Source organism: Panthera leo, chromosome A1, assembly GCF_018350215.1.
Source record: "Panthera leo isolate Ple1 chromosome A1, P.leo_Ple1_pat1.1, whole genome shotgun sequence".
Classification (NCBI taxonomy): Eukaryota; Metazoa; Chordata; class Mammalia; order Carnivora; family Felidae; genus Panthera; species Panthera leo.
The window spans coordinates 195,800,948-195,826,344 of NC_056679.1; the positions used below are offsets into that span (position 1 = coordinate 195,800,948).

General features: G+C 56.2%; 1 protein-coding gene and 1 long non-coding RNA gene across 7 annotated transcripts in view; one reads left to right on the plus strand and one right to left on the minus strand.

The window, feature by feature from the left end:
• Nucleotides 1-1,815: 1,815 nt before the first annotated feature.
• Nucleotides 1,816-25,397, minus strand: part of SYNPO (synaptopodin) — a 55,049-nt gene continuing 31,467 nt past the window's right edge. For 2 of the 6 annotated variants that reach the window (XM_042949121.1, XM_042949158.1), the window contains 2 exons: nucleotides 9,671-12,006; nucleotides 1,816-4,603 (listed from right to left, as the gene is read on the minus strand). In XM_042949121.1, the coding sequence (XP_042805055.1) occupies nucleotides 3,908-4,603; nucleotides 9,671-12,006 (3,032 nt within the window). In that variant the 3' untranslated portion in view covers nucleotides 1,816-3,907. Of the gene's footprint in view, nucleotides 4,604-9,670; nucleotides 12,007-17,429; nucleotides 17,627-18,109; nucleotides 18,129-18,658; nucleotides 18,707-25,397 lie in introns of those variants that run through there. The other 4 variants (XM_042949148.1, XM_042949166.1, XM_042949130.1 and 1 more) reach the window with 4 other exon arrangements.
• Nucleotides 9,096-17,539, plus strand: LOC122226262. Its single transcript, XR_006205535.1, has 3 exons — nucleotides 9,096-9,150; nucleotides 17,122-17,220; nucleotides 17,456-17,539. It is a non-coding gene; the product is annotated as an uncharacterized LOC122226262 (long non-coding RNA).

The window sequence follows — 25,397 nt, forward strand, 5'->3', positions numbered from 1 at the left end:
TCTATGGAGTGCAGATAAATATGGCAGGGCTCTGTCCTCAAGGAGCTCAGCCAGGCCCAAGTCAGACCCGTAAACAAGCCTTTGCGCTGCATGATGGGAAGTGCTCTGGGAGTACCCAGGGGAGGGTGCCACCAGCTTGGCCTGGGGGTGGAGGGGTGGGGAAGGCACTTCCCAGAGGAGACATTTGATCTGGGCCTGGAAGGCCAGTGGGAGTTCAGTGGGCAGAGGGGCACGGGCATTGCAGGCGGAGGCCACATTGTGTATAACAGTGTCAGGGGTCTTCAAGCAGAGCCAGAACTTGCCCCCAGCGTTGAGAGATGGGTAGGGTGGGGCTGAGAGATGAAGCGGACAGGTGGGCCAGATCACAGCAGGCTTTTCAAAAGGAAGATGTGCTTTATAAAGGGCTGTTGAAGAATTTGAAACAGTGGAATGCCGCGGTCAGATTGGCATTTTCCAAATATATCTCTGGCTGCCAGGTGGGCAGGGGGCCAGACTGGAGGCGGGAAGATTTTACTGTGCTCAGGTGGGAGATGGGGAGGCTGCACAGGGGTAGGAACAGAGCCCACGGAGAGGAGAAGGACCTGAGGGGTATCTGGGGAATCATCAGGTCCTGCTAAGAGACTGGATGTGGGGAGCGAGGAAAACGCCACTCTGGCTTGACTGACTCGGAAAGGTAAAAGGGGAACAGATTGGGGTGGCGACAGATGCTCAGCTCAGTTTGGGATAAACTTGATTTGAGGTGTCAGGAATGGGAATCACCAGTAGGAGACTGCGCCCAGGAGGGGCTCCAGCTGAAGATAAAGATTGGGTCATTTGCAGGGAAGGGTGGGACCGGCAAGGATGTGCTGGGCCCCGGGGTGGCCAGCACCTGTACCCATGTGCTGGGACAGACTATCCAAGGGTGCGTTTTTTTTTTTTACATTTATTTCTGATAGAGAGAGACAGGGCACAAGTCGGGGAGGGGCAGAGAGAGAAGGAGACACAGAATCTGAAGCAGACTCCAGGCTCTGAGCTGTCAGCACAGAGCCCAACGCGGGGCTCGAACTCACAAACCGCGAGATCATGACCTGAGCCGAAGTCGGACGCTTAACTGACTGAGCTACCCAGAGGGTGTATTTCTGACACACTCATAGGAAGAAGCCTGGGCTCTGCTGTGGCCCGCAGGAGGTCCACGTTCTGCCCCTTAGGATCCTGCATCCAGCCTCTGCTGGGAGCTCCTAGAGAGGAAGGAGAGGGATGTTCCCAGGGCAGGCTCGGCCTCACCTGGGAGTGGGGCCACAATCCCCTTCTCTAGACAAAGGACACCCCCCTCAGGTGAGAAGCACTCCAGATAACCTGGGTCTTGAGCTCACTAGGGTTATCTGGACTCACATGGGATCTCTTGTAGGGGCTTCTCTCCCTGCATGGAGCCCCAACCTGCCATGAAGAAACAGCCCCGGAGCACTGGCCCCTGACCTGGTTTGGCCCTGCCTGCTTCAGTGACAGTGTCTTGTGGTGAGGGCCTGGGAAATACCACCCTGAAACATCACCTAGCCCAGCTCATTCTGCACACACAGGGAAGCTGAGGCTGGATAAGGAGTGGCCTTATTCAGGGTCACCCAGCTAGTAGATGACAGGATCAAGATTTCAACCCTGGGACTTCATCTATGGCCTGGAGTTTTTCCATTGTTCCCCATCTCTCTTCATGGCCGCTACTCCCCGAGCTCCCGTCCCACCTGTATCAAACGTTCTCATCCACCCAGAGCCCCTTGGACTGTTCCATGGGGAGAAGGGAGGGGCTTTAGACACAGCCGAAAATGACACAGGAGGCAGAAGCATACAGGAAGCATTTATTGAGGGCCAGAGATGAATTCTACAGGAGGCAAGAGGCAGAACACAGGCAGTCTCTAGTGGGTTAGAGAGGATAGGGGCTGGGAGAAGGCAGTGACAGGGAGAGAACAGCCAGGAGAACTGAAGCTTCTCAAGGCTGCCTCCTGCTGGTTCTTTGGGGGAAATGCAGGCAGAAGTGGATTTGCTATGCTTTGGCATCAGCCAGGGGCCCAATAGTGTCTTTTCTCTGAAAGAGGCCCTTAGCCCCAGTCTCCCATGCTACAAGGAACCCTGAAACAGATGGGGACTTTGGTAAATGTGGTCACTCATCATTGACCAAAGCAGGAGCACCCTTTTACCTTCCCACTGTCAGGGCCTATGTTCCCAATCCTTAGGCCCTAGGCACCCTCTGGGATCGCTCCTTTATTCCAAAGCCCCCCTCCCAACTCTCTCCCACTGTGGCCCAGCTTTCCCTAGCCTCACTTAGGGGTTCCAGGTCTAACATCATCTGATGCGTGGGTAAGTCTACCTCTAACCCCAAACCACACTCACTCCCTCACCTTTAGCCACATCCTGGTGTCCTTTCACCTGCATCTCTTTGATCCTCAGCCCATTCCAAGCCCCACCCCCCATGCTCCCCTGCTCTTAGTATCCTGAGGCTGAAACTATAGAATTCAACCACATTTCTCCCATGCCCTGACCCTCCTGGGGATTGGAATGAGAACCACCAAGGTTTGAGGGTCAGGCCAGGGCCTGCAGCCAGGCTTCTCGAGGTCACTGGGCATCGGCACTAGCTAGGCCAGAGTGTAGTGGGAAAGAGACGGGGCAAAGCGGTGCCCATTATCTGGGCAGGATATGCATACTGGGGCCTAAAACTGAAGCATGCGGTATTTCCTAAGGAGCCAGAAACACAGGCAGACTCTAGTCTAACCCTTCACTCACCCACCCGTTCTCATCTGCCCCCAAATGCTGCCTAGCCAATCCTCTGCCGCCAATCTCCTTCCCTTCCTAACACCATGGAATGCATTTCAGGACTGGGAGAGCCCTCAGAGGTCATCTGAGCCAATCCCCTTCCTACTAGAATCTCCTCTATGCATCCTGGCTCCTGCTTGAATACCTCCTGTAACAAGGAACTCTTGCCTCCCTCTTTCCAAGTGGGCAACCTCAAACTCAGGGCCATCAGGTAAAACCACAGGGTAGTGGATAGCTCTATATCAACTCTTCTCTCCCCAGCTCAGATTTTAGCCCAGAACTTTCCATGGAAGGGCCCAGAAAAGACAGATGGGCTGGAGGCACCTGTAGCATGCCTGGACGCCCAAGTCCTGGGGCTGGGGATAGAAGTCATCCCCTTACAGCTCTCCTCTCTGGCAGCAGGTAAGATGCCCAGGCAGTCTGAGCTGAGGTGGGGAAAGCATGAGAGGGATCTGGGAGGAGGGATCTTCCCATCTCTTGTCTCCAGAGGGGCCCGGCCGGGCACCTTGAGCTGGCCTGGGAGACCTCTCTAAAGGTCACCATGGTAAAAATAGAGCTTGTCTGGGAAGGGATGGAAAACAGCTGCTCCTGCCTGGGACTTGGTGCCAGGGAGGCGGATGGTCAAGCCAGGGCCTGGACAGGGAACTTAGGCCTAGGATCTTCTGAACACACCCCTCGTTTGCCAGACTCCAGAGAGCAGAGGCAGGAAGGGAGGGAGGAATAGGGAGCCCCGGACTGCATGCAGCAAGCCCAGGGGTCCACATGCACAACACCCTACCTCTTCCAAGGCACGTGTGTGTCTGTGTGTGTATGCTGATGGGAGGGGAGGGGGAATCTAGACCTGTGAAGATCGCCTTGGCCAAAGGCCCACTAAACAGATGGGAAAGCCCAGGATCGGACAGAGCAAGGGTCTTGCCCAGGGTCACACAATGACTGATTCGAATAAGGGCCAGAACCCAAACTTGGATCACTACCCCAGCCCCAGGCCCAGAGCTCTACTCCCCTGACCCCTTGTCCAAAGAGGCCAGGCCTCCTGGGGATGTGGTGCCAGGAGCTGCCAAGCCCCACAACTCTTCTTCTGGCTCAGCCCTCCCGGGGTGGGGATGGAGCGGGAGCGGGGGAGGCTTTAGGTGGTGCAGGAGGCCTCGGAGGGGAGGCTGCCACGCTTGAGCCTCAGGCTGCCGGTCCACCCGCGGGGACAGATGTTGTAGCCGAGGATGCCGGGCGACTTAGCGCCGGAGTCCTCGGAGTCGAGGGACACATCGGAGTCTGTGGGCGAGCGGCGGGAGGGGAAGGGCCTGGGCGGCGCCGGCAACGGGCTCCGGGGGCTGGCGCACGGCGAGGGCCCGGCGGACAGCGGGCTCCGCGGGATCGGGGAGAACGTGGCCCCGGGGGCGGCGACGGGGCCGGGCCGGGCGGGCTTCGGCGAGCGCAGGCGCGGCGGCGGCGGCGGCGGTGGCGGCGGTGGCGGTGGCGGCGGCGGCTGCGCCCCGGGCGGGGAAAAGGGCCGCAGGCTCTCGGCTCCCGCCGGCCGCGGGGAGGCGCTCTTGCGCCGGGCCGCGTTGATGATGTTTCGCGCCAGGAGGGCCTGCAGCTGGCGGCTGGGAGGCCGCGCCTCTGTCTCAGGTCGCAGCGGGGACACCGAGCGCTCGCTCCACGAGGGAGACATGGGCGGCGGCGGCGGGAGCGGCGGGGGGCTGCTCATGCTGCTCCCGCGGCCCGGCTCCCACGGCCCCGGGCTCACCCAGCCGTCCAGGCTGCTGGGGGGCCGGGAGGCGCCCGGCGTCCAGGGCGGGGAGGTGGGCAGGCTCTCCCGGCGGTCCTGGGGAGAGAGCAGAGAGGGCGGGGGCAGGCGTTAGTGCTGGGGTCCTCTAGACCGGGGTTTCGGGAGGGACCGAGTCTGGGTTGTCCACTGCACACAGTCGGGAAGCCAGGCCCCCAAGTCAGGGGAATAGGGCCTGCAGTAAAACGCAGGGGTCCCGGCTCTCAGCCCATGCTGCCTGTCCCTGCGCTCAACGGGGAGGCAGGTGAGCGGTGGTGAAGAACGCTCGCTCTGGAGACAGACCCCTTTACTTACTACTGAATGAACTTGGGCAAGTTATTTCAGCCGCGGAAGCAACTGGAAGCCTTCGGGCTTCGGTTTCCTCCTCTGTAAAATGGGGGTATAATACCAGCACTAGAGTTAGGGGGTTGTTGTGAGGGTTACATGAGATAACTCGTGTAAAAGAATGTTACATGTATTGGAAGATGCCCTGGAGGAGAGGAAGGGCTCAGGAAGTGTTAGTTACCCGAAAGAAATACTGGAAGGATACACCGGAAACTAACCAAAGTGGGTCTCGGTTAGGAAATGGGGCCACCGGGGTGGGGTACACAGCCACGGGGGTGGGAGTAAAGCTCTAGCGTATTACTTTCTATGTAAGATTAGGTTTCTGAAACATATGGTTGTATTATCTATTTTAAAATGTTAAGACAAAAATACTGATCATTATCATTAAGGGCTTAGGGAAAGAACCTCTTAGTCCCAACCCCCTTGTCAGGTTGCCATGGTCACCTCCGAAGTTTTCCCTGGATGCCCCCAAGCAGGGAGGAAGTTCCCAGTGACAGATGGGGACACCAAAGGGAGTTGGCTCATTCTGCCCTAGACGGCACACTCCCCCGACTGGACTTCTTGTCAGCATGGGGTAGGGGGTGTGGATTTGGTGGGGCGGAGTTGGTGAACATCTCTGAGGTGATAAAGCACGGCTCTGCTGTATACTATTGTACCTGTTTCCTACCTATTTAAGGACCCTCCAGCCTACAAGTTTCAGTCTCATCCTGTATCTCTCCTTGGATCCTCACAACATCCTGATGAGGTGGCTGGCATTATCACACCCATTGTACACACCATCTGAAGATGAAATTCAGAGGTGTAAAAAAACTGCCTGCTGTGTTCTGTCCCACCAGGAAATGTGTGGGGGTGACCACCTCTTATCCAAAGGCTACACCATGCTTAAGCGGTTGGAAGCACTGGTTTGGGCTTTGGAATCCATGCCCAGCTTGTATCTGCTAAATCATCCAACTCTTCATCCGATCAGATTGCAGCAGTAAACCAGTCCACTCAGCCTTCAATCCAACCCAGATTCACCAGCAGTCATTCCTCAGAGTCCAGACTTAGCCAGTCCATTCAGTGTCTTCTACTCAATCAAAATCCAGACTCATTCAAAAGATCCAGTCTTTCACCCAATCAGTAACCAGCCACAGCCAAGCCAGTCAGCCTCTCATCCAATCAGAATCCGATTTCTCCCAATCAAAAGGAAGTAATAAACTATGTTTTCTCCATCCAATGCAGCAGCTACTAGATGGGCTGACTCAGAAGGGGGTCCCTTAAACCTAAAGAAAAATGTTGTACAGCCGTCCCAATAGGAGATTTTTCATGGGATAGTAATGCTGGAGGGGCCCTTAGGGACCTCCTGGGGACATCCAAGACCCCAATCATCAACTTGGAAAGTTAAAGCTCAGCGTGGGATCCACCCCTTTCACTCCCAGGGTCGGAGTTGTGTATATATGAGCCAGAGACACTGGGAGCTGTTCTGGCTGTGACATATCCCAGGAAGCTTTCAGTTAGCCCAGCTGTGGGAAGTGGGGCCAGGAGTTCATGATCCCAGCCCATCAACAAGCATCCAGGGCTCTGCAGCCAGGAGAAAGGCGGGCTAGGGCAGGTGGACTTATCATACCTGTCTGAAATCTCTAAGGGTTATGTCTGCCTTTGGTGGCCACAAGGGGAAGGCTTGGGCCAGCAAGTGGCCCTAGCCTGACTTCCCAAGCCTGGGTTGGAATGTGGGGCAGTGGTAAGCAGCTCCTCACCATTTGGAAGAAGGCCAGAGCCTGACCTCATCGGAACTGCCATGTCTGGGTACTGACTCTCTGTGCGGGGGGCGGAGGGGGGAGGTGGGGTGCACAATACAAAAAAGCTGTGAGAAATCAGGACTGTTCACTTTCTGACAAAGCTCTCAATGCATTACATAAGCCAGAACTCCCTGGAAATGCACATGGGTGAAGATTCAGAAAGAAGCGCCCACTTAACCCAGCCCCAGCCCCATCGCAGGGCATGTGTGTGGGGTGAAGGCTTGAACAGAGTCGTCAGACAGGAACCATCGGAGACCAAGCAGAGCTAGCTCCCCGATTGCCTTCTGCAATCCTTTCATTGGACGCAAGGCAGACTAAGGCCCAGCCAGAGGTGAGAGGGGTTGTCTAAGGTCACACAAGGAGTCAGGTATAGATCTGGGACTACAACCCACTTCTGACTCTTGATGGCAGTTTGCTCCTCTCCACCAGGGGCGGAAACTCTGTTTTCAGGAGCTAGGAGGTGACAAATATGGGACATTGCCAGATTAGATAACAGGGAGAGGAGGAGGGGGCCTGAGGGAACCAGAAAGTATATGCTCTGGCTCAAGGCATTTAAATCCCACTTTTAGGGGCTCCTGGGTGGCTCAGTTGGTTAAGTGTCTGACTTCACCTCAGGTCATGATCTTGCAGTTCATGAATTCGAGCCCCACATCAGGCCCTGTGCTGACAGCTCAGAGCCTGGAGCCTGCTTTGGATTCTGTCTCCTTTGCTCTCTGCCCCTCCCCCGCTCAGGCTGTCTCTCTCTCTCTCTGTCTCAAAAATCAATAAACATTAAAAAAAAATTTTTTTAATTCCACTTTTAAAGAACTCAAACAAACATGGACTGTAAGGGGCTATGGGTCTTCCCTATGCTCCACAGCCTTTTTGGCCAAACTCTGAAGGAAGGAGAAAACAGAAGAATGTGATTTCCACAGGACTATGGTTCCCTAAGTGCTGACCCAGGGACGAGAGAGAGGCAGCCCTTGCCTCCAAGCCGGCACACATCTATACACACGGCAGATCCAGACACGCAGCGGATTCAAACAGTACTCGGAGACACGCCACACGGTAACTGGGTTGTCCCACCCCACCTCCCAAGCCAGAATCGGGAAGGAGAGAGTCCTGACCACCAGCCAGGGAGTGCGGAAGAAAGAAAGAAGCAAGACAGATTTGAGGCCGAGTGTATTGAGAACAGGAGAGAAAACAAAGTTGGGGGAAGAGCTCGGCCAGCCTGGCCGCAGGAGCTGCAGGATGGAGGGTGGCCTCTTCCACTGCTGGCCCTGGCGGGGGGTGGGGGGAGGGTAGAAGGGAGCAGGGTCCAGGGTAGGGGCTTCGCTCTGTCCTGGGAGGGGCCGGGCACGAAGAAGCTGAGCTCACTTACGACTCCCCCACGCATGCCCCCAAAGTTCTGGGCAGAATGAACTCACTAGGAAGGCACCCCCTGTTCCCATGGAGACGAGCCCAGAGCTCACGAAAACTGCAGGCTCAGCCCAGCATGGGCACCGCCTCCACCACCCCTCACCCCGCTGGGGAGCCCAGAAATAGGGCTGGGGAAGAGAAAGTGGGTGGTGCTCGGCCCCCAGCCTTGGGAAGCTTCCACCCGAATTCTGCCTCTTGCGTCTGTATTCTCTCCCTGCCCACAAAGCCTGGTTTGGGGGCTGCATCACATCAAAGGTGTCAGAGGTGGTGAGCATCTCACACTACCTGACTCAGCACCCTCACAATACGGGGAAACTGAGACCCAAAGATACACACGGAATTAATCTGGTAGAATCCAGATCTCTTAAGTGCCGGCCCTGTCCTCAAAGCCTTAAGGTCTCCTCCTCTGTCCCACTGAGCTGCTAGGCCCCTGCCCAAGCCCCTGCCATGCTTCTACTGTCTCTAGGCCACCCTGAGCCTGTGCCGTCCCAGCCGAGGCTTCTGATCCCCTGGCTTCCTGAAGCAGCTCGTTGCAGCCACGCCCCAGGACGCCCTTACAGACCTCTCATCTCCAACGGTTCTATGGCAACAGCCCATTTCCCTCCCCGTCTCTTTCCAGGGGACTGTCTTATCACTTACAAGGCCTTTCTCTCGAAGCACCAGCCTATCCCCTCAATCCTCGAAGACTGTCATAGCTGGAAGGGCCCTGACTATATAAATAAGTGGGGTGGGGTAGGGGGCTCTCTCACTGCACACTCACATCTGCACATCCTTCTACAGGGTTCCCCTTCTCTCAGGGATCCCCCGGGACTTCGCACGCCCTAGCACACTGAGGGCCAGCCAGATGGGGTCTGGGATGAACTGCTCTAGCTATCCCCAAAGTGGAGCCAGGTGTTTGGAGAGGGCACGGAGGCGGGTTGAGCAGAGGGGCAGGAAGAAAAGCATCAGACAGCAGTGGCAGGCTAAGTCCTCGTCCAGCAGAAGAACCCACGAGAGGAGAAAACGTGGCAGCCGAGGCAAAGCTCTCTGAAGCGGCGGAGAGGAATCGGTGTCCAGAAGGCAGAGATGGAAGAGAGACCTGTGCAGGTAAGAAGCCAGCGACAGGCAGAAAGACGCCGGGAGCTGGGGCAGCTGAGGAGGCAGACCCTTGGCTGGCTGGTTGCACAGAGGCACTGGCAGGCTGTTTGCTCCAGAAGCCCGTGTTAGGGTCCCCTTCTAGGCCATTCCCCAGCAAGACGCTGGCATCCCTAAGGCTCACAAAGGCCAGAGGAAGCCCCCCAGCCTCATTTCGGCCTGCCAAGGGAGTTCTCTCTCCGTGACCCTCCCTGCTATCCGGTATCGGACTGCAGATCCTTCAGACTTGGAGTCTCATGACCCTTGTGGCAGGGAAGGAGGAGCTGCAGCCCAGAGAGGGCTTGCCCAAAGTCACAAAGCTAGCTGGTGGCAGCATCAGCCTTTGAGCCCTGGGTCCCCATACTGCTGACCCTCAGCTCTGTGCCACTTCCAGCCACATCTGCTCTCCATCCAGCCCTCGGAGAGGGGACCCTGCCAGGCAGTGGGATCCCTGCAGGGTCCGTTACTTGAAGCAGAAGGAAGGCTTCCACACCTGAGCCTCGATCCCAGCATTCCGGGTAGAGAAGGAGGGCCTGGGGGCCTGCTTGGCTCGGGGAGACCACGCCCTGGAGGGCGACACAGGGGAGATATCACTGCTGTAGGTAGGGCTCACGGCCGTGGGCTGGAGGCCATCCTGGCCGGGGGAGGTGTAGAGGCCCGGTGAGGAGCGGGAGGGCCGAGGCAGGGCCGGGGATGCCGGGAGAGCGGCCTTGGGCAGGCTGGGCACCAGGTCCAAGGAGCTCGGCTTGGCGGGCGAGGCGGCTCTCGGAGAGACCTTGACGGGCTCCTTGATGGGTGAGAGGACGAAGAGAGACTGCCGCATCTGGTAGGCCGGCTGCTTGGTGGGCTCGGGGCGCAGGACCCCATTCTCGGGCAGGTAGCCGTGGTAGAGGGAGGCAGGCGGGGTGCGAGCTGGGCTCCGGGATGCCACCCGGAAGCCACCAGGAGCATTGGTGGAATATTTCCAGGACGAAGGCAGGGACATGGTGGGTGAAGGGCAGCGGGCCAGTTCGGTGTGGCCGGAGGACTCGATGACATACTTCTCCATCCGGGACTGGCGGCGGGCGTAGAGCTCGGCCCCCTTCCCAGAGGCCTCGGACAGGTTCTGGTTGGGTTTGGGCTTCGGCTTGGCCTGGACGCGCGGAGACTTGAGGCATGAGGCCCACTCCGGGAGGACTTCCTCGGCTGCCCCGGGGCTGACCCTGTCCCGGGGTGCGGGCTCCTGCTGGAAGTTGGAGGCCTCGGCCCCCAGGGCAAAGGGCTCCTCCTCCACGCCCGCCTCCCCCTGGTCCCTCTGCCTCCGCTTCTCATCAGCCGTCTGTACCAGATCCAGCAGGTCTGGGTTCGGGGTCACCTTGGGCTTCTCTACGAAGGTGAACATGGATTTCCGGCTGCCCCTGCGGGCCATGGACTCCTCCAAAATGCCTGTCTTGCTGGCCGGAGCTGCCTGGCCCTTCAGGTGAGAAGGCTTGGTGTCAGAGCTGGGGTAGAGGGCAGAGTAGGATGGGGGAGACCTGCCCCGGGAAGCCAGGGGAGCCGTGGACAAGGTTTCAGCATAGGTGGGGGGTGGGGTGAAGTTCCCCAAGGGGCGTCTCTCCAAGGCAGGGCTGCGCTGTGCCACGGGCCTCCTCTCCACCATGGGGCTGTGGGGCATCACATGTCTCTGTGGCCGAGGGCTCCTGTCTACCACGCTTGAGGGCTGGGGAGCCCGGGCCTTCTCCCCGAGATGTCGTCTCTCTACCATGGGGCTCCGTTCCACCTGGCCGGTGCTCCCTGGAGCCTGGATCCCAAAGGGCCTGGCGGTCCTGTTGACCACTGATGGGGGCTTGGCCAGTGTGAAGTGGACCTCACTGTATAGCTTGGTGGGCGTGGGCGTGGCTGCCCATCCAGACGGCTCAGGTTCCGCTGACACCGCTGGGACGCCCGGCTGCACATCGATGAGCAGGCAGCTGGACGCGAAATCTGGGGCTGGGATCCCAGAGCTGGAGACGGGAGTAGTTTCTCTGGAGAAGGTGTTGGTGCTGGTAGGTGGAGCTGACACCTTATCGATGAGGAGGGTGCTGGATTTGACCTCTGCAGCCGGCTCGGGGGGCTGCCCGCTGGCACACGGGGTGCTGGGTTTGGAATCTGACACCGTGCCATTGGGAGGGAGCTGGCTTTCTGAGGGCTGCTGGCTCTGCGGGGCAACAGTGGCCGGGGGATTCTGGTTGACGTCTGCGTGGTCTGCGTCTGGCAGGCTGTGGTTGCTGTTAGAGGCTGGCGTGATAAGGGTGGCGCTGAGTGAGGAAACGTTTTGGTTGACGTCTACAGCTGGGCTGTGGGCCTCAGCCGCGGGCGGGCTTGGCGGGGTCTGCTGGGTTTCTCGGTTCTGGGACAGGTGCAGTCCATTGGCTGTCAGCAGGGCCGCGTTCTCCTTCAAGTAAACCACCAGCGGTACCTCCTCCTCCTCGCTGGCCACCTTCTCCAGGTGCCGCAGCAAGCTGGCTTTCTCTGAGCACCCCTCCATGCTGTGAGCGGGGACCCCTGTGTCAGGGCTCTGGCGGTCGCTGTTCCTTGGAGGTGAGGTGGGACTCAGGCCGAGCCCCGAGGCGTAGCCCGCAGGGCCGGCAGGGGGCACTCTGAGGGACTCCTGGCTGGGCTTCCGTTCCCGTTCCCTCGGGCCAGGGTTCTCCAAGGTGAACTGGTTCACCCTCTGCCGACGCCTGTTGAAGAGCTGGACGCCTCGGGAGTTGGAGCTGGGCGGGGTGGTCAGCTGTGCCGCGATCTGCTGGCTCCGGGCCTTGGCCTCTTTCAGATCTTTCTCAGTGAGGCTGGTGCTGTGGGCCAATGCTGTTGAGAGGGACAGAGGTCCAGTTAGCAAATGGGAATGCAGAACCACGGGAGCAGAGACAGACAGACAGACAGCCACCATGCCCCTCCTACAGATGTTCTTTTCCTCTGGGATTTGCTCTTTACTCACTAGTCCCCGGAATCCCCTCTCCTCAGAAAGATCCCTGACCCAACAACCATCATGACCCAACTCAAAGGCCACCTACCTGTGGGAAAACCTCCCCTGATTACCCTTTCAGGGTGAACCGGCCCCTTATTTGGCTTCTCCCTGAAGGTTATTGATACTGTACTTTATTAAATTCTGCAAGAACACCTCACCCTAGCAGGAGAGGCCACACTACATCCCTGACCCATTCTCTACCACCCTCTCCACTCAGTGGGCTCGGCCCTGCTGGCATTCTTTCAATTCCTTGGAAATGCCAAGGTTGTTCCTGCCCCGGGACCTTCGCACTTGCTCTTTTCTCTGCTTGGAATGATCTTATCCCAGATGGAATACCATGTCGGTTCCTTCTTGCCATGCAGGACTCACCTGAATGTTCCCTCTCTGGAGGGGTTTTCCTCTCTAATCAACTCTCCCCTCCCCTATCCTATCCCTTTGTCTTATTTCCCTCATGGCATTCACCATCATTTGCGATTATCTTCTTTACACATTTCCTGGTTTATCATCAGTCTCCCCACCTAGAACATCGGCTCTCAGGGGGCTATGTATGACCTTGCTTGACCTGGTCATCATTCTATCCCTGGCCCCTACAATAGTGCCTGGCATAAAGCGGGCACTCGGTAGGCATTACTGAATGCATGAATGAACCCCCAGGACATTTTCTATGTGCCTGTCTTAGGGGCCTTTACGCTTTCACGGCATAGTCATTTGCTAACACTAACACTTCCTCTTTTTAGAATAGGTAATACACTCACATGGGCTGAAAACTGAGAAAAACAAAAAAGCGTGCGGTAAAAAAAATGTCCCTCCGCCCCTGAGCATCCACACCACAAATCAGGTAACCACGGTTACTAGTCTCTTCTTATAGAGTTTCTTCCCATTTTTATTTCCATAATCATTTTAAAGTTCTCATATTTTAATATCATAAAAGTAATACATTGGGCTAATTTCAGCAGCAACCGTACTGGAACGTTGCATTAGTTTATTCTGTCCTCGTAAGAACACTAGGAGACCAACATTACTTGTCCCTGTTTTACGGAAGTGGAAAATGAGGTCCAGAGGCTGTGTACGTAACTCACCCACAGTCACACAGCAGAGTGGCCAAGCAAAAGTCAGCACCGGTTCCCTCTGGGCTCACAACCCATGCTCAAGATGCCTGCTCGTCCCCAAAGTTCCCTTTGGCACCTTGTAGGGTGCCACTACAGGAGACAGAGTCAGTGGGGGACAGGTTCAGTCTAGGATTGGAGTCTGGGGCCCGAGGTCGGTGATCAGGCTGGGGTCAAACCCTGTTAATCTGTAAGTTCACTGTAGGCAACCATTTCTCTTCCAATCCCCAGAGCCCAGGTGGCACACCGTTGGTGCTCAATTTATGCTTATTGAACAATGAATGAACAGATGGACCAATGGGAAGATGGATGAGATAGCCTGTGGCCAAGGTTACCAGCTCAGTCAGTGGCTGGGAAAATTCCTCCCTCCGTCATCCTCCCCCAGCCCTCCCTACTGTGGGAAGCTAATTAGTTCTTGAGGAATCTGACCCTGCCCTCCCTCCTACCATGCCCTCATTAGCACTGGCCATGACATGCTGAATGGGTCTCCAGGGACAGTCTTTCTAGGCATCCTGCCAGCGAGGCTCAGAATTCACAGACTCCCAGAGCTGCAAGGGCCCTTCCAGAGGAGCTATTTGACCACCACCCCCATTGTAGAGGTGAGGAAACTGAGGTCCAGAGAGTGACGGCGCAGAGTAGAGCTCACACTAGGGTCAACAAAGACGTCCACATGGAGCAGCATAGCCGAAGAGGTTCTCTGGCCCCAACCTCCTCCTTCCCACCTCCCATCAGGATCTGGCTCCCACCCACACACACCCGTGCCCACCGGTCCAGAACAACCTGCCCCATGTGTCCCTGACGCTTGCCCCCTTCTGGTAGGGCTCCTCTCCTGCCTGGATCACCCCATCCATGAAAGATGAGGGATTTGCAGGTTGGGCCAGGCCGCTGCTGCCGTGGGTGCGGGGGGTCGTAGGTAGGGGCAAGTCAGCCACGCAGCAGGGCCTTGAGAGGTTTCGTGGCTCACGCAATGTTCGTCTCCTCTGCCCTGCTTAGCAACCAGGACTCCTGGCCCAAGTCCGGGCTCTGCCATTTGTTACTTGTGAGACCTTGGCAAGTTACCACACCTCTCGGAGCCCGCTTCCTTGACTGAGAAGAAGTGATAAGAGCACTGACGTTAGAGCCAGGAGGCTGCGATGAGGTCACGAATGCCAGCACTGCTTGCTGCCATCAGGCCCAGTGGACAGGGCAAGAGGGCTCATGCTCCCTGGGAGAAACTGCTCGTTGGTGACCCTTCTCTACTCCCTGGAGGGGTCAGAGCTTTTTCTAGCAAAGGAGACTCACTCCACAGATCGGGATCCTGAGAGGGAATGTGACTCTCTCAAGGTCACACAGCAGGGCATTCCAGAGTTATGGAGAGGGAGGGATTATTGTCCCAAATCACGGGACCTTGGAATCTCAAAGATGGCGGTCACTAGGTCCAACTGCCCACATAATTCCTGTGTCCCCAAAACCATGCCCCTGAGTTACAAGTCTCTGTTTACATACTCAACCGACAAGGAGCTCACTACCCTAAAGAGGTGCCTTCCTTACATTAGTGCTCCTTACATTAGCTCCCGACCTCTGGACACGGTTCTGTCCCCTACTGCCACAGATTTTTCTTTCCAACCTGACAGTCCTGCAGAGTCACAGATACAAATCATATCCCCCTGGGGTATGGTCAGGATAAACACCTGTGTAGCCCCAACAACGTTTCTTCCGCCACAATTGCTAATGTTGATTCTACATATTATTTAATTTCCACAACAATGCTATGGAAGCACAAACTATTATTATCCACCTTTTAGTGATGAGAAAACCAGGGCTCAGAGAGAGAAAGTGAGTTGCCCAAGGTCACAAAGCCAGAAAGTAGTGGAGCTGGTTCACCTCCGGCTCTGCAAGACTCCAGACAGCACCAGGCTTTCTGGCTAACGGGTTCCCACAGTGTGAGGCTCACGGAAAGTGCTTCATTGTTTGAATAATCCAGACCTCCCAATGTCCCTGCACTTTCCTGTTTTTCTTTTTACTTCTCTGCTTCCATCCTATCCCCAGACTGGTTCTAAAGGCCGCCATGGGTTTAGAAAATGCTCAAATGTGAGAGCATGAAGGGCCCTTGGGGATAAGCTGGCCTGGGAGGCTTCTCAAGAGGCTTCGAGAAGAGTGGGCCTCGGGCCAGGACCTGGTCTGCTGACCCCCAGGCTGGGCTTGGAACCTCCCCCGCCCCGCGCTGCTGTTCTGGGACAAGAGGAGGGCAGCAGAAAAGGCCAAGGGGTGAGAGAGTCCAGCCTCCAAGGAAGCTCCCGTACCCCCACTCCCAGCCCGCAGTGACTCCACGGAAAAGGAATCCGGCAGGAGGCTTGGGCAAGACCCTGCCAGCAATCCAGATGATTTCTGCCACCCTGCGCAAACCACGCTGAGAGAAGGGGGCTGGGCCAACCCCAGAGTCCCCCACTTGCAGGGCGCCAGGGAAGGCAGGTCCATGCAACATTCCCCAGACACAGGAATTGTTGCCCCTGGCCAAGCCCCAGCCAGCCAGGTGCAAGACGGTGCTCCCTGGTGCTAGAGAAGCAGGAGGTAGCCAAGGGCCATAGGGGGCAGGTATCTCGCTGAGCCCCCCATCTGCCTGGCTGCAGCCTGTTCCTGTGCCAGCCATACACCCCCTCTTCTCAGGTTGGGGTGCTGGCCCTTGAAAGACCTACCCTGGACATTGGATCAGGAGCTCTGAAGACAGGCCTTCAGGAGAGGAAGGAGCGAGGGTAGATACAAGGAAGAACTGCCCGGGGTCAGGAGAACTGGCTCCAACAGGGGTAACTCCCTAAGTGTGTTGGGGGACAAGAAGCCCCAAGTACAGCTGTCAGAATAAGGGCTACAGTGGCTGCTGCGATCAGGCAGCCCTCACTATACCCAGGGGGGTCGTGCCGCACACTTTACACACATTACCCTATTCAGTTCTCCCCCCAAACTCCGAGAGGTAAGCACTAACATGCTCCCCAATTTGCTGATGAAACTGGAGCTCAGAGAGACCTGTCGAAAGCCATACAACTTACAAATAGCAGGGCTCGGATCTTTCCAACCAAAACTCAAAGTCTGGTTGAGTTTCTTAACCGTTCCGCCTTTCAGCCCCAGACTTTGGGTCCAGTGCTCTTGGATAATGGTCTGCAGAACCGCCTGTTTCCTCATCTCATGATCGATGTCCCCAGCAGTGCCCTCTCCCCTGTCAGCTGCCTAGAACAACCCATGCATCCTCTCCCTTCTGCCTGTCAGGAGAAGAGCTGAGAAAACTCATTCTTACTAAGGTAGAAATGACTGCTAGGAGATGAAAGTCCAGGGGAGTGGAAACAGCATGGTATTGGGAGTCAGGAGACCTAAGTTCCAGTTGTGCTCAGGCAGGGATAAGCCCTTTCTCCCACCCCTGTCACTTCTATAGGTAGTTGCCTGGTCTGCTGACCACCAGGCCTGTCTGGACCTAGGATCTGAAGGAAGGAGGGGGGGCAAGGGAAGGGAGGCCAGAGCAGAAGGTCAGGACAGGGAGAGAATTCAAGGAAATGCTTCTTCACACGGCTGCCGTCAATGGGAGTATCCAGGCCCCAAGCAGGGTGGAGTGGGACAGGGAGCCAGAGGTGGGAATAGAGACTGGCTGGAGGCAGCCCATTGTGGACGCCCGGGAGTCTTGGCACTGGGACAGGTAAACAGGCTGGGTAAACTGCCCCCCTGCTGGGGTCAGGAAGGAACCAATGGCTGGCTGCACAACCTCTGGCTTAGCTGGGGGCAGGAAGATGAACTGGGCCTGAGTAATGGCCTGACCGCCTTGCCAGCCCCTGCCCCATATCCTCCGGGCTGAAAGGAGGAAATGACACAGCCTCCATTCCCTAGGGAGTTCTCCATCCACGCCAAAGTCCCAGTGAGTGCAACCTGACTGAATTGTGGCAGACTGCCAGCCCTCCTCTCAGGAGGAGAATAATTCATACTAAGGTGAGGAGGACTGCCAGGACATGGGAGATGCATAAGAACAGGGATGGGAGTCCCAGACCTAGCTCCGGCCTTGCCACTGACAGGCTGGCAGAAGTCTTCACATGCCTCTTCTCTCGATGCCCAGAGGGGAACTGAGACCAGAGAGGGATGCCATATGCCCTAAGTCACACACCCCAAACCACAAAGGCACCTCCGAGTGCTCATCTTACTCACTCCAGCTGGGTCCTCTCTGCAGCCCAGCTTCCCCCTGGATGCTGAGCCGGCCTCGGTTCTCAAAGCCTCCGGGAAAGGCAGCCAATTGCCTCGCTGACAAAGAGAGGAAAATCCCACATCGAAGGCAACGGAGAAGCTGGATGTGACTTCTCTCCTCCACAGATGACTCAGCCCAGCTCTTTATCAGGAAAACCGATTTTGCAACAGCTTTTTAAATGGCCTCTCCGCCCCCAATCTCTCCTCCGCCAATCTACCCGCCCCATGCTGCCAGATTCATCTTCCTCTGCCTGGCTTCACTCACTTCTCTCTCCTGCCCCCCCAGGATGTGGAGGGTCAAACAGCAAGTCTTCATCCTGGCATTCAGGGCCCCCGACACCAGAGCCTGCCTGAAAGCTTGCTAACCTGCTATCTGTGCCCTCAGCAACGGCCAGAGAAAATCCAATGGCCCGTGCTTCTCATGCCCACCCTGTGAGTTCCTGCCTCCCCTGTGTGGTTTGTGCCGACCCCTCTACAGGAACCCTTCTCTGTCTCACATCCTTTGTACACGCCCCAGCCTTCCCACCTAACTGGAATGCCACCCCTTCCTCCAAAAAGCCTCCCCTGACCCACCAATGTATTATATGCACCGCTTAATAACCTCATCACTTTGCATATTATTCATAGGAGTGAGAATTACCCTTCAGGGCATGCTCACCACACGCCAGGTCCTTGCTTCATTTACAGCAACCCTCATCCCATGTTAGAGAAGAAACCGGCTCAGAGGGGTGCAGTGACCTGTTCAAGGAGGCGCAGCTAGGCAGTGGCACGATCAGAATTCAAACAGGGTGGCCCAGTGCCCAGTCCAGGGCCTACCACGTGGGTCACATTGCCCCCTTCCTCCCAAGGTCTTGCTTTGCAGCAATCACAGTCTAGGTTTATTCCACCCCCCATCTCTGCCCCCCCCCCCCACCTCACCTCCTGAGACTGCAAGAGTCTCCGGGGCAGGGCAGGGGCCTCAACTGCTTCACTTCTGTATTCCCCCCTTGTTCCCCGTACTTTCCATGAGTGCTGGCAGAATAATGACAAAGTCAATGGGGATGACAATAGCCAACGTGTGAGGAGCACCAGATGCTGCTGAGCTAAGGGTTTAGCATATATTTTCTCGTTGAACCTTCACAGCAACTCAGAGGGGAGGCTCCCTAACCTCTGCTGAGGAAAATGAGAGCCACAAAATCAGAGAACTCACCCCCGGTCTCCCAGCCAGCAAGGGGCAGGCAGAGCTGAGTTGGAGCTGGGAGTCTGATTCCAAGCCCGGGCCCCTCCTTGTGAAGAGCTCTGCCTACAAAGCACACTCATTTCCCCCACCCACGGTTCCAGGCCCAGCCCTGCTGCCACTTCCTCCAGGAAGCCCTCACCAATCCATCCAGACTCCTAGATCAGTGCTCCACCTCTGCTCAAGCTGGCCCAGGGGCCTCAGAGCAGAAGGGGGTCAGAAGAAGCAATAGGTTGAGAAAGCTCAGGAATCCAGGCCCAGAGGAAGCAGGCCCGGCCCAACTCCTGGTATCTCCCTGTTGGAAATGGGCTGGGATCAGGCAGGGCTGGTGGCTGGGTTGTGGGGGGAACCTAAGAAGAGGGCTCTCAAGTGGGCATGGGCCTCAGCTGGCAGCTATCCCCTTAGGCTACGGGCACTGCTCATTGCTGGACTTCTGCTGTGGGGTCCTCTGCCGAGGACTGGGAGCCACCACTTCTCTCCTGCCTGCTCCACTGGACTAAACACTCATCTACAATTCGAGTTTTAGGGACTCAGAAATGGTGACCCAGAGAGAGTCAGGTTCAGCCCCAGGTGCACAGCAAACTGGAAGGGACTGGTTCACAGAGAACCAGGCTCAGACTCAGGCTCCCACCTCCCAGTCCAGCCCTGGTAAGCCAGGCCTGCCCGGCCTCGGCCTCCATCATCCTGGCCCTGGGAGCCTTAGGAGTACAGAAAGGACTGCCACACCCTGTCCTTCCAGAGAAAATGTTTACTCCAGGAAACAAAAGGTAGTGAGCTGGGGGCGGGGGTGGATGGAGATGGTTTCCCCTAAATTGCCTCTGCCAGGGGTGTGGTGGGCCTAGGCCATCTCTGGGTCTCCAGCACCCAGCCCAGGGCCTAGCACGCTGGGTCTTGCATCGAGATGCAGCCCTTTCTCTTGGCCCTGTAGCAAGCCGGGGCTGGAGAGGCCTCCATCCTGTCTGGAGGCCCCCAGGCTCAGCAGAGGCTGCCGCTTGGGAGGGGTTCAGTAAGTGCTGAGGAAATAAGTGACTGAAGGATGATCCCTCCCACAGCCCAAATCACCTTCCCAGTTTGCCCCACCATTCATCCGGGGAGACAGCCTCTAGATCTCAGATTCATCTAGACTCTAGATCATAGATCTAGAAGATCCTGGAAGACCTTTTGGATCCTGGAAGAAGAGAGGAGAGAAGGAAGGAGGGAGGGAGCCACACCTCTGGGGGCAAAGAGGGAGATGAAACCTCAAATCACAGCATTAGACCTAAGAGCACGATATTCCATTAAGTGCTAAGAGAACACAGAACCTAGAATAGAGATTAATTAGGATGAAGGAATCCGGGAAGGCTTCCCGGAGGAGGTGGCTATGCCCTCCATCTTGAAAGATGGAGCTGTGGGGGCATTCCAAGCAACGGGCCAGCCCAGCAGAGGCTGGAAGGCTCAACGCCACCCCCACCCCACGCCCCTCCACCACCCCTACCCCAAGTCAAGACCAGATGGAAAGGAAGAGGGATGGTCCCAGGAGAGTTCCTCGGAACTGTGTATATTACAGGGCGCATGCCCGGGACGGGAGGCACCGCGCCACTTGCCCGGGGGGCCTCCGGGTGGGTTACATAACCGCCCTCCGCCGGGGCCTCGGAATCGGCCGGGGACCCTTCTCCGCCTCCGAGTCCTCAGCCATCTGTCTGGGCCGCTTCCCTCTTACAGAAGAGGCCGCTGCAGCGAAAGTGAAGGCCAGCGCCCTGTGGTAAATTCCCCACATTCCTTCCTCACAGAAAAATAAATAGCCCGGGAGAAGGAACGCAGGAGGAATGATAATGACTGCAGGGCTCAGTGGTGGAGACACAGAGCGGGGTAAACAGAAAGGAGCCGGAGCACCCCGCAGAGCTCCCCAGCCTCGGGGGACCGCTGCCTGTCCCCTGGAGGCCGCCTGTCCGTCTCCTGTCTACCTGTCCCCCGGAGGCTGCCGGTCCCCAGAGGCGTGCTCATCCGCCTCCCCTGGCGGCTCACTGGGCTGTTGCCAACGCTCTCGGGTCCCAGGCTCGCTCACACTTGCCAAAGAAGGCCCTGGGAATCCCTGGGTCAGGGCAGGTGACAACTGAGGGCAAGCTTGTCAGGACAGGGCTCCCCTGGCTTTTACCACTCAGGCTGCTGTCTACTGGGCACTTCTTACGTTCCAGGTATTCAGTTTTAATATCATCCTTACGTTGTTATGTTGTTTTATTTTCTCTCTGCAAGCTGTGGCCTGGGGGTGCGGTTGAACCCATTTGACAGATGAGGAAACAGGCTCAGAAAGGTTTTGGGGAATAGCCAAGGTTATTTGGCCAGCGAGTGCTGTGAGGCCTCGGCTCCTGCCTCTCACTCCCACATCCGTTCAGCCTGCCTGCCCTTCCCAGAAAGCCCTCCTCTACCAAGTCCAGCCAGAGGTGCGGCCTGTGCGCCTCCCACGCCCTGTGCGGCAAGGCATCCCGTACCGCTGGCAGGCTACTTTTAGTAAGTCACCTCACCTCTCTGGGTCGCAGCTTCCTCATCAGGAAAACAGGGATGATGAGATCTGCTTTGCAGAGTCGCTGCTGAGTACATGAGCTACAGCAGTGTGATTCCTACAGTAGAAACTACTGTGCACACCTGAGGGGGATTTAACTTCAGCCTTTTGCACAAATCCACCTGTGCATGACTCTGCTGGGCTCAGGCTCTGTCTGTCTGTCTCTCTCTTGTCCTCCCTTCTCCAGCCCTCTCTGGGTCTGGTCTTGCTATTCTGCTCGCAGTCAGACACAGCCCAACTTGCCCTCACCCTCACACCCCCTCCTCCCCCAGCATCCTGTCTGCAAGGGCACCCCAGCGTCAATCTCTAGCTAATGTGCTGTGGCAGAGAGAACCAGGTTTGAAGCCCACGTTTGCCTCTTGCTAGATGTAAGTGTCCAGGCCGCCCTGGAGTGGCCCCAGATCCAAGAGTCCTACAAGGGAAGGTGCAGCCAAGGCTGCTCCCACCTCTCCGTGCACAGCCCCACAGCCTGGAGGGCACTGTGGCCCTGGGTGTGCTGGAGGCTGCTGACCCTGCCATGCCCCCTATGCCATTCACCAATTACTAGGCCGGTCTGGCTCCCCTCCAGCAGGAGGATTCTGCTGCCAGAGGAGAGGCTAGATCACCCAGCGCTGCCCTCCCCTCGTCCCTCAAACTACAAAGGCAGTTTAGAGGCAAGTCTAGTCCAAAAGACTAGAGGCCAGGAGGTTTGGTATCTGTCCTGTCACAATTTGGGTGAGATGCTGGACTAGTTCTGACCTTCTTTGGGCTTCAGTTTGTCTGTGTGTTCCAAGAAGGGACTGGGCTGGAACAGTGATTCCTAGAGAACGGTGCCCCTATACCTCCAGTGGCAGCAAAAGGATCTAAACGGTACCCTGATAATCTGAAATGTTAAGAGTTATGTAAATTTCACATGTGTATTGGCAGAGGGGTATAATGAACACGTCAGCCCTGTGAAAGGCATATTACTGCTTAGGGAGAGGTAAAAGTAAGTATTTCAGTAATGAAAGCTAGACAATTTAAAGGAAATAAGCATAGGTGGTGCATGGACTCATTCATTCAACAGATATTTACTGCACACCAACTAATGGCCAGGCGCTGTTCACAGCCAGGAAGAGTAACAGAGATCCCTGTTTGCATTCTGGTAGGGGAGCAAGATAATAAATATATGAGTAACTATACAAGTAAGTCAGAAGGTAAATGTTATGGAAAGAAATAAAGCAGGGATAAGACATCAGGCGACAGCATGGGGTGGGGAGTGGTCTGCAAAGGTAAATAGAGTGACGGAAGTCACTGAGAAGTCACGCCTGAGTAAAGAAGAGAAGAAGGTGAGGGAGTGAGGCACGTGCCTGTCTAGGAAGAGAGAGCAGGCAGAGGCAACAGCTGGTGTTAAGGTCCCGAGGCAGGCTCGCACCTGGCAGGCTTGAGGATGGTGCACCTAATGGGGAGGTGGGGCACGGATGGAGAAACCAAGCTCTCTAATGGCCCTTCTACCGCCGCCCTTCAGGGTCTTAGGGATGCCCCTGCATTGCAGCCATTTGTGCACACACGTGCACGCACACCCTGCAACACACGCATTCTCAATAGCTTCTTCATGCTGGCCAGAGCCTAGACTGCAGCCGTACCTCCTCCTGCTTGCTTCACACCTGCACTACAGGGGGGAAAGTGTGCGCAGGCTCGCCTGCACACCCACACACAGGGCGGGCAGACCCTGCCCATGACCTGCAAGCACTTGCAGTCATGCGGGTGAGAGGCACAGGTCCTCAGGTGGCAGGCTGGCACGGATCCACACGCAGCAGGCATACGCCTCGTGGCAGGGCCCATGCGTTTCTCTCCCACCAGCCCGCCCGGTCTCCAGGTGACTGAGCTCTCAGACAACCCCTGCCCAGAGGGCACGTGCTGCTGTAGAATGTGAAGTGCACTGCTGGTGGGTCACATTCTCTTCTCCAGGCTCTCTGCAACTCGGCCATGGTTTCCTCTTTCTAGGGGTACATTAAAATCTACCACCTGATACTCAAATGTGCCAGTGGATTTTGTCACTCCGAAGAATGTCGCCCTTTCTCCCCATACTGCAATTAAATGGACAAGCCATGTAAAATGCCTCAGGGAGCACTGTAAATGCCACCAGCTGCTTCCAGCACCATTGCCTGTCACAATCCTGGTCCCTGGCTTCATCCTTTGAGGTTGCTTGGGGCGGCGGGGAGGGGCAGCTGAAGAGTAGGAAGAAAGGGCCAGACTGGGAGCCGGAGGTCTGGCTTTCAGTTTCAGTCTGGTCTCCAACCCATCATGAGGCCTCGAGCACATCTCCTCTCTGGCCCAGATCAGAAACCTGTAGGTGGTATAGGATCCCTCGGGAGGTGTATCCCAAATGCACATTCCTGGGCTCCACCCCAGACCCAGACCACAGATTATCCACATTAACAGTCCCCCTGAGGGGTTCTGAAGCAAGACATGTTGGGGACCCACTGGGCCTGTGATTTTATAAACATGTTTGTGGAAGTGAATTGACATATGGGGAAATGCTTGGAACACAGTTGGGTACCTAGCAAGACCCCATAATGTCAACAAAAAATGCACTTAAGAAAATATATTCATTTACGGAATCATACGCCAACCCTTGAACACGCACCCTTTTAAAGTTCTACCAGCACCTTCGCATCCATCAGAGACAGAGGCAGAGCAGGAATTGTTACACTATTTTATAGATTAGGCACCTGAGGCAGAGAGAGACCAAGGGGCCTGGCCAGGATCTCCCAGAATCCAGGTCTTCAGCTCCCAGACACAGACCTTGGCTCAGTCTCATGAGATGTGCCACCCTGGGGCCTTATCCCTCATCCCCGATGGTTCTGATGTCCGGCCCACAATGCACCTGTCCTTCCGCTGCAGGTTTATGAAAACTCTGGACACACATGACTTCTCACGGTTCACTGAGAACAGGACAGCCTCAGATAGTTGAGTTCCTTAACTAGCCATAGTGTTGCTCTCACTGGGCAGGGCAGTGGCTTTCCAAAGCCGTAACGTTACATGCTACCATTTGACCTGGTGTGGTCCTTCTCTTCCCGTCAGCCTGAGTTCAAACCCCAGTTGAGCAGATCACTACTTTGAGCAAGTCTTATAAATGCTGTGCCCAGTCTCCTCCTTTGTAAAGGGGTCTCCTAATTCCTACCCTGCAGGGTGAGTGTGAGGGCTAGGTCTCCTATGTGCTAAGCACCCGGTTTCAGGCCTGGCACAGAGGCTCCTGTGATGACACAGCACCATTAACTCGTAGGCTAAAGTGTGAGTTGCCGGAGGCAGAGACTCTGCCTCATTCGCCAGGGTGCCCGCAGCTACTGCGTGTAATACGTGCTCAGTAAATACGTGCTGAATGAATGTAGAGATGATATCTCCAAAGCAACTCAGTCCTCGTCCCAGCTTACCATTCTATTTCCTGACCCATCTCCCAGCCTGGAGGCTGAAGGCACTGAGCAGGAATGGTCAGGGACAGAAGGGATGGGTTATGGGTCATGGGAAGTGCCCCCCCTTCTGCCAAGGCAGTGACAACAAGCGGCATCCGGGGAGGGCGGTGTTCTTGGAGCCCTGAATGTAATCCTGTTGACTCAGAGGCATAAATAATGCACTAGCATGTTCTCTCCTCACTACCCTGTCATGCTAAGAATAGCAGCAGCTACCCTTTCAGGAATTCCACAGGGAAGAGAACAGGACACCAAGATGGGGACGAGCAGGGAAAGACGTCACTAGGCTGTGGATGGTCAAGTGCCCTCCTTCCAAGCCCACCTTCCCAAATTCATAAGACAAAGGACCCTGGAGGTAAGAGTGGAAAAGGCTCTTAGAGGCACCTGGTCAGGGGCTCTCCAGGGACAAGCAACAAGCACCACCCCCACCCTCTTCCTGGTCTCTTTTCCTCCTCCCTTCTGATGCCCATCCTAATACGCCCAGGCCTCAACCACCCCTCCACACTCCTCCCCTCCCTATTCATGTGAATAAATATAGAGTGGGTGGTTCCTCTCTTATGGGTGGTTTCCTATGTAAAACTTCAGAGAGAAAAGAAGATTCTATAACTTTTAATTTAAAAAAATTTTAAAAAAATTTTTAACTTTTATCTATTTTTGAGAGAGAGAGAGAGACAGAGCACGAGCAGTGGAGGGTCAGAAAGAGAGGGAGACACAGAATCTGAAGCAGGCTCCAGGCCCTGAG